Source organism: Lolium rigidum, chromosome 2 (assembly GCF_022539505.1).
Source record: "Lolium rigidum isolate FL_2022 chromosome 2, APGP_CSIRO_Lrig_0.1, whole genome shotgun sequence".
Lineage (NCBI taxonomy): Eukaryota > Viridiplantae > Streptophyta > Magnoliopsida > Poales > Poaceae > Lolium > Lolium rigidum.
In genome coordinates, this window is record NC_061509.1 from 114619874 (window position 1) to 114631265 (window position 11392).

General features: G+C 47.1%; 1 protein-coding gene across 1 annotated transcript in view; it reads right to left on the reverse strand.

Annotated features, from left to right (window-relative positions):
* LOC124692261 overlaps nt 1-517 on the reverse strand; it is a 38334-nt gene extending 37817 nt beyond the window's left edge. Inside the window, exon 1 of the mRNA XM_047225587.1 lies at nt 140-517. Within this exon, the coding sequence (XP_047081543.1) occupies nt 140-424 (285 nt within the window). The 5' untranslated portion in view covers nt 425-517. The remainder of the gene's footprint in view (nt 1-139) is intronic.
* Nucleotides 518-11392: the final 10875 nt, after the last annotated feature.

Sequence of the window (11392 nt, forward strand, 5' to 3'; positions counted from 1 at the left end):
TAAAAAAAAAAAAACTAGGTCCTTCTTGCCACTTACAACATTCGTATCAACCAGCCAGAAAAGCCTAGCTCCGGCTCCATCTACCCACCGGAATGGGAATGGGATAACAGAAACAGAAGGGTGTGGGAGGTTAGGGGACCTTATACACGCACTCGGCGAGGACCATGGCGCAGAGCAACTCCTGAAGCTCGGCGACGGTATCGACGCGGACGGCGCGGCAGAGCTCGCAGAGCTGGATGCGGCGGCGCTCGAACTCCTCACGGAACATGCGCTCCCGCTGGCGCCGGCGGTCACCCGGCCACGAGGGCGCCCGAGGCGGGGACCAGGGCCAACGCGGCACGGGGAGCGGCGGCGCCCAGGGAGGCAGCCGCGCCGCCTGGTCACGCACCCAGGACTCCACGCGGCTCACCAGTGCCGTCGCCATTGGCGAACGCGTGGGAGAGGAGATGGGAGGGGTAGGGCGATCCGTGGAGCGGGGAAGTGTGCAAGATTAGTATATGCCGCTCTATATCTGCCGCGGCTAGATCGAGTCTCCACATTGATTGGAACAGCACCAGAGACCAAAATTACTTACGTACAACATTTATTCCTGCTGCAAACGCTCCCTTCCCGTGGCTTCTATAATCGAGCCGAAATCCCTCCCTAGCACTCAACCGCTTCGAACGGTTGGTTTGTGTCTCGCTCCCGCGGCCCGCGTCCGCTCCTTCTTTTTCTGGTAACCGTGCATACTATTCTTTTTTCGGCCCGGTTTCTTCCAGTGTTTTTCGAAATATTTTGAATAGGCAAATTTATCCCCCCTCCCCTCCGCTCGTTGTTTTCTCTCCCTTGTTCTCCTGGCATTCAGCACCGCCGGAGACGGCGACGGGGAGGGGGAGGGGGCGATTCCTCTGCCTAGAGCGTGCCGGGTCGATCTCTTCTACACTCAATTCATTAGTAAGGGTGAATCTTATCTGCCGTTCTCAGGTAAGTATTTGGGATCTAGTCGATAGCCTAATTTCCCAGATCTGGTTGGATGCAGTAGTCGCTAGCGGATTTTTCTTCTCTAACGAGGTTTGTTCTACCGCAAATCCATTGGATTTGTGTAGTTCTCTGTGGAGATTTGTACACTTTATTTTGTGTTTTGTTGGCGGATTTCTTCTCCGACGAGGTTTTTGTTGTATGTGCTCATCTAAATATTGGCCAAGCTCTACTTGTTGTCGTTCTTTCATGTTCACCGTAGATATGCTCGCGCGTGCACTGTAGGTCGTGCCTAATTTTAGGGTTTGGAGCAGAAGCGCATCAAAGGTGGCTATTGTTGATATGTTGATATGTTGATGTGTTCATGTGTTCTTGTGTTTTCTTGGTGTTGTTGTTGATAGTTTGAATTGGGTGGGCTTGATATATTAACCAACCCCTTGCTTGGCTATGAATTTCGTCTTGTTATGATGGAAATCACTCAGAATTAGTTCATTAGCATGAGGTTGTTGTGAGATAATAACAAACACACTTTACCCACCATTTGTTAATTCAGTATTTTTGATTTGCTTTTCTATAACGAATTAATACTGTGATTTTGACGTGTTTGTTGAATGTTTAATTTATTTTCTACATAGTGATGTTTACCTTTTGTTTGTTACTAGATGACCCGGTGCGCCCCAACGCAGAGGCAAAAGCGAGACAATACTATAACCATAAGTTTTAATTGGCTAAGAAGTAGTGTTATTTTCTTAAAAAATACAATGAAGCAGTGTTATTTTATCAATAAAAGTACACCGGGATCATCACTAAGAAGAAAATAGAAAATGCCTATGCTTAAGCAATTTAGGTTTCTGACTTAATGGAAAATTGAGGACCACATTCCAATACAACAATGGCAATGACCCGTTGCGTCCTGGTGCAAATACTGAAAGCATACATATCGAAATCATAAGGCTTATGTTAGGAGTTGCGACAAATTAACATTTAGATTATAAGGACGATGGCTTGACATATGAACTTACGTGAAGCAATGTACTCCGTATTTCATTTTGTTTCGAACTAATACTTTTTGTGACCAAATGGCGCAAGCACCGGATCTTAGGAGAATAGAGGATCTCTTACACCGGTGATACGACTTATGCCATAAGTGTAGCAAAAACAAAGAATTCAATCCTGGATACTTAGAGCATCTCCGGCCGCGTCCCCCAAACCGTCCCCCAAAGGGATTTGGGGCGCGTCGGACAGAAAATGCGTTCCAGTCGCGTCTCCCAAAGTCCATTTTTGTCCGGCGCGGCCCGATACGGTGTCCGGCGCCCCGAGCCCGTCCCCGTCCCATAGGGGACGCACCGGGACGCCGGACACAACGCAGAGCGGGGAGTGGCGGGGCCGACCCGTCGGCGGCACAGGGAAGGCTAAAACCCCGTCGCCTACCTTTGGTCAAGCGACGTTAATGGCGTCCCTGTTTTCCCGGGCGACGCAGGGACGCGTCTCGTCGTGCATGGCCGCGTGGCCGTCCGCGCCGGAGTTATTGTGTGCAACCACCCGCTGCCGCCGCTGTTTTAAGACGCCCTGCAGTTCTCGCCGCTCATAATCCTTCTCGTCGCCGCCGCCTCCCCTCTCCCAGATCTTCTCCTCGCCGCTCAAAAAATGTCGAGCTCGTCCTCCCGCAAGATCGCCGTGGCGAACGGCTTCGGCCGCGGCAACCTCACTGTGGCGGAGGCGTGGGCGCTGTACCACGCCCGGTATCCGGTCCCCGCCGGACATGCGGCTGCCAAGCGGCGGCGGCCGGAAGATGGCCGTGAACGGCATTGGCGTTCCGCCGCCGCCGAGCCGCGCACGGACCAATGGAGGGACGCCATCAAGGCCCGTCGGGCTCAACTCACCGCCGAGGAGCGGTTGGATCCGACATGGGCGGTCAACGACAACGACGCCTGGTGGACGACGTACTTCCAGGCGAAGTACGACGTCGAGATGCACAACACCGACAACCTCGTCGGCGGCCCCAACAGCTGGAACAGGGAAGGCCGCGCCCTGTTCTGGGGCGTTCCGGGGCGCACCCTCGAGAACGTCATCCGCGGCCTCCGCAACGGCGCTCCGAGGCTGGAGATGCCGTCGTCGCCGCCGCCGTCTCCTCAATGGCAGCCGAGGAGGACGACGTACTCGTCCTCCTCGCACTCTTCTTCCTCGGGACCGGCGCGATCGACGCCGTCCTCGTCGTACCGGTCGGCGCCCTACACCGTCCCCAAACGGGAGGTCAAGGAGGAGCCGGCGACGCCCGTCAACACGAGGCGTGGCAGCAGCGGGCGGCAGCAAGGGAGGCGCGGCGGCGCCCTCCTCATCCCGAAGCCGGAGGTGAAGGAGGAGCCGGAGGAAGCGTCGAAGGCGGCGCTGCTGGCGGAGTACGAGCGGCAGCAGTGGCTCATCGCCAGCAGCGACGACCCCGAGGACTGCCCAGGGCTGCGGGCGGCGTTCTTGGCATCCATGGACGACAAGGACGCCTGGAGGGGCGACCTGGACGCGGCGATCGCCATGTCCATCCGCGACTTCGGCAAGCCGCTGGTGGACCTCACCGACAACGGCGAGGCAGGACCAAGCGGCTTGGTGAAGGACGAGCCCGTCGACGAGCCCGTCGACGAGCGCGTCAAGCAGGAGGTCGTCACCGACGACATGTACAACTTCCAGCAGTACTACGACGCCTTCGGCCGCCGCAAGTGGTTCTAGATTAGGTTTAGTTTAAAGTTAGTCAAATTTCGTTCGAATCTATGTAAGTTTGGACGAATCTAATCGAATCTAGTTAAGTTTAAAATTTGCGAAATTTTGTTTGAGGGACGCGACTGGGGAGCGACGTCCCCCAAACGCGGCACGAACGAAACACGTCCTCCAAACGCTCAATCCGGCACGGTTTGGGGAACGATTTGGGGGACGCGGCTGGAGATGCTCTTAGCATGTTTGGCGCTGGTGACGAAATCAAGACATAACACAGTCCATAAATTTTATCTTGTTTTTCTTCTCATTACACGTTATATGCTACTGAGATTCGCTGACTTAGGGCCACTATCGTAAATGACTTTGAGCCTTTGACATTTGGATCCTACATACAGTGGCACTCAATTGACTTCGGGTTGGTAAAATTCAGCCAAGCCATGGCCTAATAGCTCCTATCAGAGAAATACAGATTGGCTCTCGGATGCCACACACCTTCATACTTGGGAAAATACTAAAAAAAAGGATTTCTATTTTCGTGCCATCGGGTCTTTAGTTGTACTCAGTTTTCCCCAGCTCCTTAGTGTTTCCTCAGTTTTTTCCAAGTCCTTGTCTGAAACCCTCACAAGGAGCTTGGACCGGAGGAATCCCGTTAAGTTGACAGCTGACGAGTGGGGCCGCGTCGTGTGGTACCGTGTCGTGTGGGGCTGGTAGAAAGGGACCGCGTGGGACAGGACGAGACCTGTTTGGTCATACGAGCGGAGCGGGGGCCGTAGCGTGTGGGGCTGTAGCGTGTGGAGCCGTGTGGGTCCGGGACGTGGGCACGAGTGGTTTCTGTCTCTTTCGCCCAGATTAGCAGTTTCAATGCACATTTTTCCTCTCTCTCGCTCGATCTCATTCATTCTTGATTGCCCAAATTGGTAGCAAATCTAGAGCAGCTTCTCCTTCTGTTTTTTAACACCATTAATTTCTTTATGTCTTCGTTTTTACCCAATCAGGTAGGAAATCTAGGGCACAAATTCAGAGAAAATATAGGATAAACTGCATACAGCAGCCAACATAGCATAGATATATTCACGACAGATCCAATAGTACTACCGATAGATCCAACATAAGCTACATTTTACATGAATTTAAGCTGCTCTACAGAAAGAGCAGTCACATATAGAGAGTGCAGTAGGCACGTTCAACTCCTCCAGGTAGCGCATGTGACTCGCTTGGAGGCTGCGTAGGTGAATCCCAAGTGTTTTATGTTGGGCCATGAACGCATGCACGTTCACGATTGTTCCAACTCTAGCGCCGCATCTGCCAATGGATTCAGCATGGTTCACCAGGCAGTTGAAGTTGGTGGCGCGGAGCTTCCTGTTGCAGAAGGGGCACCTGTAAACGCCTCGAGCAAAGTGGTCATCGTAATATCCGGACTGCAGCCTCCTGAGGACGTGACGAGTCTTGGTGTGAAAGGACTCGTCGTCGCTGTCGACGTCGCTGCTCTGCACATGTCACGTAGCACCAAAGATCGTGCAAAAAAAACACGGTGTCAATTACAACGATGATGGAATAGAGAGTGAACAAAAGATCATGCATGATAATATGGGCACGAAAAAAAGAGGTAGCCTCAGTTACATTGGACATACTTATATCCAGGATTTGAGTCAGTGAACCAAAGATCATGCACAACAAATTTGTACACACCAATTGTTCACTGACCAAACCCTGAATCAATTTGTGCCCAAATATTCATCATCATCGGCACAAATTAACTAGATGGGATTGATTACTCACATAAGTTAATTGAATCTTAAACAAAAGCAAATCACAAACACTAATAACGCAAGCTCTAGAACTAGGAACAGACGAACCCTAATAACGCAAGATCTAACACAGAAGGATTGAACTAGGAACAGACGAACCCTAATAACGCTAGATCTAACACAAAAGGATTGAAATGGGATAAGAATAAGGGAACAAAGGGTTACCTCCGACTCGCCGTTGATGATGCCGGTGTCGTAGGGGTTCTTCGGCGTGGCGTACGACACTGGTTCGTACGGGTCCCAAGCGACGGGGGCCTGGACGGGGGGCAGCCGATGCGCCGGCGGCTGCTGTGCCGGCGGCTACGTTGGAAGCAGCGACGGGGGCCTGGACAGGGGCGGCGACCGATGCACCGGCGGCTGATGCGCCGACAATGGGCATCTCATTCTTCTCCATCACCGGTGGTTTCCTTCGGGGTTTTTTCTTCGGTTGTGGAGAAGATGATCGGACAGGAGAAGCGGTTGCAGTGAGAATGAGAGAGTGGGCGAGCATCGAGGGAGAGAAAGAGGGGCTCTATAAAGACGATGGTGGCATGTACCGCAACACGTGTCCGCTATGCACGGCTGCAGCGTGCACCGCGATGATACGTCTCCGACGTATCGATAATTTCTTATGTTCCATGCCATATTATTGATGATACCTACATGTTTTATGCACACTTTATGTCATATTCGTGCATTTTCTGGAACTAACCTATTAACAAGATGCCGAAGACCCGAGTTCTGTCGTTTTCTGCTGTTTTTGGTTTCAGAAATCCTAGTAACGAAATATTCTCGGAATTGGACGAAATCAAAGCCCGGGGTCCTATTTTGCCACGAAGCTTCCGGAAGACCGAAAGGGATACGAAGTGGGGCGACGAGGCGCCGCCACCATAGGGCCGCGCGGCCGGAGGGGGCCGCGCCGCCCTATGGTGTGGGCCCCTCGTCAGCCCTCCGACTCTGCCCTTCCGCCTACTTATAGCCTCCGTCGCGAAACCCCCGAGGCGAAAAACCACGATACGGAAAACCTTACTGAGACGCCGCCGCCGCCAATCCCATCTCGGGGGATTCTGGAGATCTCCTCCGGCACCCTGCCGGAGAGGGGATTCATCTCCCGGAGGACTCTTCACCGCCATGGTCGCCTCCGGAGTGATGAGTGAGTAGTTCACCCCTGGACTATGGGTCCATAGCAGTAGCTAGATGGTTGTCTTCTCCTCATTGTGCTTCATTGTTGGATCTTGTGAGCTGTCTAACATGATCAAGATCATCTATGTGTAATGCTATATGTTGTGTTTGTCGGGATCCGATGGATAGAGAATACCATGTTATGTTAATTATCAAGTTATTACCTATGTGTTGTTTATGATCTTGCATGCTCTCCGTTATTAGTAGAGGCTCGGCCAAGTTGATGCTAGTAACTCCAAGAGGGAGTATTTATGCTCGATAGTGGGTTCATGTCTCCAGTGAATGCGGGGAGTGACAGAAACCCCTAAGGTTATGGATGTGCTGTTGCCACTAGGGATAAAACATTGATGCTATGTCCGAGGATGTAGTTATTGATTACATTACGCGCAATACTTAATGCAATTGTCTCGTTGTTAGCAACTTAATACTGGAGGGGGTTCGGATGATAACTCGAAGGTGGACTTTTTAGGCATAGATGCGGTTGGATGGCGGTCTATGTACTTTGTCGTAATGCCCAATTAAATCTCACCGTACTTATCATGACATGTATGTGCATTGTTATGCCCTCTCTATTTGTCAATTGCCCGACCGTAATTTGTTCACCCAACATGCTTTTATCTTATGGGAGAGACACCTCTAGTGAACCGTGGACCCCGGTCCATTCTTTTATACTCGAAATACAAATCTGTTGCAATACTTTTTTTACTCGTTTTGTCTACAAACAATCATCTTCCACACAATACGGTTAATCCTTTGTTACAGACAAGCCGGTGAGATTGACAACCTCACTGTTTCGTTGGGGCAAAGTACTTTGGTTGTGTTGTGCGGGTTCCACGTTGGCGCCGGAATCCCTGGTGTTGCGCCGCACTACATCCCGCCGCCATCAACCTTCAACGTGCTTCTTGGCTCCTCCTGGTTCGATAAACCTTGGTTTCTTTCTGAGGGAAAACTTGCCGTTGTGCGCATCATACCTTCCTCTTGGGGTTCCCAACGAACGTGTGAGTTACACGCCATCAAGCTCTTTTTCTGGCGCCGTTGCCGGGGAGATCAAGACACGCCGCAAGGGGAGTCTCCACTTCTCAATCTCTTTACTTTGTTTTTGTCTTGCTTTATTTTATTTACTACTTTGTTTGCTGCACTTATATCAAAACACAAAAAAATTAGTTGCTAGCTTTACCTTATTTACTGTCTTGTTTGCTATATCAAAAACACAAAAAAATTAGTTTACTTGCATTTACTTTACTTGATTCATCATGTTTCCTTTTAATTTTACCACAAAAGACATACTCGGTAGGACGCGGGTCTATAATTGGGAGAAACAATATAGAAGAATTTTTCACCCATGTTAGTACCGTTGAAGATTTTGAAGATAGACACTTGGTAGAACTTGCTCCTACTTATGAAATTGCTGCTATGCTTTAGTTCGCATGTTGGAAACTAAATTTGTTAATCTCAATCCTATAATCCAACACATGTTTCTTACACTCGGTGATATGGAAGAGGGGGAAAAGAAAGATTTTGTTTTAGAAACCCTTCTTAGAGAATTTGGTGGTCTAGCAACGAGAGGCTAGAAAGGTCTTTGCTAAATTTAATATGCTTGGTTCTCATACTAATTTTGTTGGTCTTCTTGAAAAAATGGACATGGATAGAATAAGATACACTAATAATGCTAATGATGGTGGGGAGATCAAAGCACCAATACCATGTAAACTCCTAGCTATGAATGATGCACTAGAAAATAACTATGCTTGGCTTGTTCCTGAAAATTTGTTTGATGAGAGTAGCAAGCCCAAGACTAATGAAAAGGGAGAAGCTGAAACTTATGTATCCAATATACTATGCATGGTTGAGAAAACTCCAAACCCCGCTGTAGATGCACCACCCCTCGATAACACTTGAGTTACACTTTCTGCACCTAGCTGAAAGGCGTTAAAGAAAAGCGCTTATGGGAGACAACCCATGTTTTTACTACAGTATCTTTGTTTTATATTTGAGTCTTGGAAGTTGTTTACTACTGTAGCAACCTCTCCTTATCTTAGTTTTATGTTTTGTTGTGCCAAGTAAAGTCTTTGATAGTAAAGTAAATACTAGATTTGGATTATCGCGCAGTAAACAGCATTTCTTTGTCGTCACGAATCTGGGTCTAATTCTCTGTAGGTAACTCAGAAAATTAAGCCAATTTACGTGAGTGATCCTCAGATATGTGCGCAACTTTCATTAAATTTGGGCATTTTCATTTGAGCAAGTCTGGTGCCCTAATAAAATCCATCTTTACGGACTGTTCTGTTTTGACAGATTCTGCCTTTTATTTTCGCATTGCCTCTTTTGCTATGTTGGATGAATTTCTTTGATCCATTAATGTCCAAGTAGCTTTATGCAATGTCCGAAGTGTTAAGAATGATTGTGTCACCTCTCGAACATGTTAATTTTTATTGTGCACTAACCCTCTAATGAGTTGTTTCGAGTTTGGTGTGGAGGAAGTTTTCAAGGATCAAGAGAGGAGTATGATGCAATATGATCAAGGAGAGTGAAAGCTCTAAGATTGGGGATGCCCCGGTGGTTCACCCCCGCATATTCTAAGAAGACTCAAGCGTCTAAGCTTGGGGATGCCCAAGGCATCCCCTTCTTCATCGACAACATTATCGGGTTCCTCTCCCGAAACTATATTTTTATTCCGTCACATCTTATGCACTTTGCTTGGAGCGTCGGTTTGTTTTTGTTTTTGTTTTGTTTGAATAAAATGGATCCTAGCATTCACTTTGTGGGAGAGAGACACGCTCCGTTGTAGCATATGGACAAGTATGTCCTTAGGCTCTACTCATAGTATTCATGGCGAAGTTTCTTCTTCGTTAAATTGTTATATGGTTGGAATTGGAAAATACTACATGTAGTAACTCTAAAATGTCTTGGATAATTGGATACTTGGCAATTGTTGTGCTCATGTTTAAGCTCTTGCATCATATACTTTGCACCCATTAATGAAGAAACACTTAGAGCTTGCTAATTTAGTTTGCATATTTGGTTTCTCTAGAGTCTAGATAATATCTAGTATCGAGTTTTGAACAACAAGGAAGACGGTGTAGAGTCTTATAATGTTTACAATATGTCTTTTATGTGAGTTTTGTTGCACCGTTCATCCTTGTGTTTGTTTCAAATAACCTTGCTAGCCTAAACCTTGTATCGAGAGGGAATACTTCTCATGCATCCAAAATCCTTGAGCCAACCACTATGCCATTTGTGTCCACCATACCTACCTACTACATGGTATTTATCCGCCATTCCAAAGTAAATTGCTTGAGTGCTACCTTTAAAATTCCATCATTCACCTTTGCAATATATAGCTCATGGGACAAATAGCTTAAAAACTATTGTGGTATTGAATATGTACTTATGCACTTTATCTCTTATTAAGTTGCTTGTTGTGCGATAACCATGCTTCGGGGACGCCATCAACTATTCTTTGTTGAATATCATGTGAGTTGCTATGCATGTCCGTCTTGTCTCGAAGTAAGAGAGATCTACCACCTTAATGGTTGGAGCATGCATATTGTTAGAGAAGAACATTGGGCCGCTAACTAAAGCCATGATTCATGGTGGAAGTTTCAGCTTTGGACATATATCCTCAATCTCATATGAGAATAATAATTGTTGCCACATGCTTATGCATTAAAGAGGAGTCCATTATCTGTTGTCCATGTTGTCCCGGTATGGATGTCTAAGTTGAGAATAATCAAAAGTGAGAAATCCAAAATGCGAGTTTTCTCCTTAGACCTTTGTACAGGCTGCATGGAGGTACCCCATTGTGACACTTGGTTAAAACATGTGTATTGCGATGATCCGGTAGTCCAAGCTAATTAGGACAAGGTGCGGGCACTATTAGTATACTATGCATGAGGCTTGCAACTTGTAAGATATAATTTTCATAACTCATATGCTTTATTACTACCGTTGACAAAATTGTTTCATGTTTTCAAAATAAAAGCTGTAGCACAAATATAGCAATCGATGCTTTCCTCTTTGAAGGATCATTCTTTTTACTTTTATGTTGAGTCAGTTCACCTATTTCTCTCCACCTCAAGAAGCAAACACTTGTGTGAACTGTGCATTGATTCCTACATACTTGCATATTGCACTTGTTATATTACTCTATGTTGACAATTATCCATGAGATATACATGTTATGAGTTGAAAGCAACCGCTGAAACTTAATCTTCCTTTGTGTTGCTTCAATACCTTTACTTTGATTTATTGCTTTATGAGTTAACTCTTATGCAAGACTTATTGATGCTTGTCTTGAAGTACTATTCATGAAAAGTCTTTGCTTTATGATTCACTTGTTTACTCATGTCATTACCATTGTTTTGATCGCTGCATTCATTACATATGTTTACAAATAGTATGATCAAGGTTATGATGGCATGTCACTTCAGAAATTATCTTTGTTATCGTTTTACCTCGCCGGGACGAGCAGTAACTAAGCTTGGGGATGCCGATACGTCTCCGACGTATCGATAATTTCTTATGTTCCATGCCATATTATTGATGATACCTACATGTTTTATGCACACTTTATGTCATATTCGTGCATTTTCTCGGAACTAACCTATTAACAAGATGCCGAAGAGCCAGCTGTCGTTTTCTCGCTGTTTTTGGTTTCGTAAATCCTAGTAACGAAATATTCTCGAATTGGACGAAATCAAAGCCCGGGGTCCTATTTTGCCACGAAGCTTCCGGAAGACCGAAAGGGATACGAAGTGGGG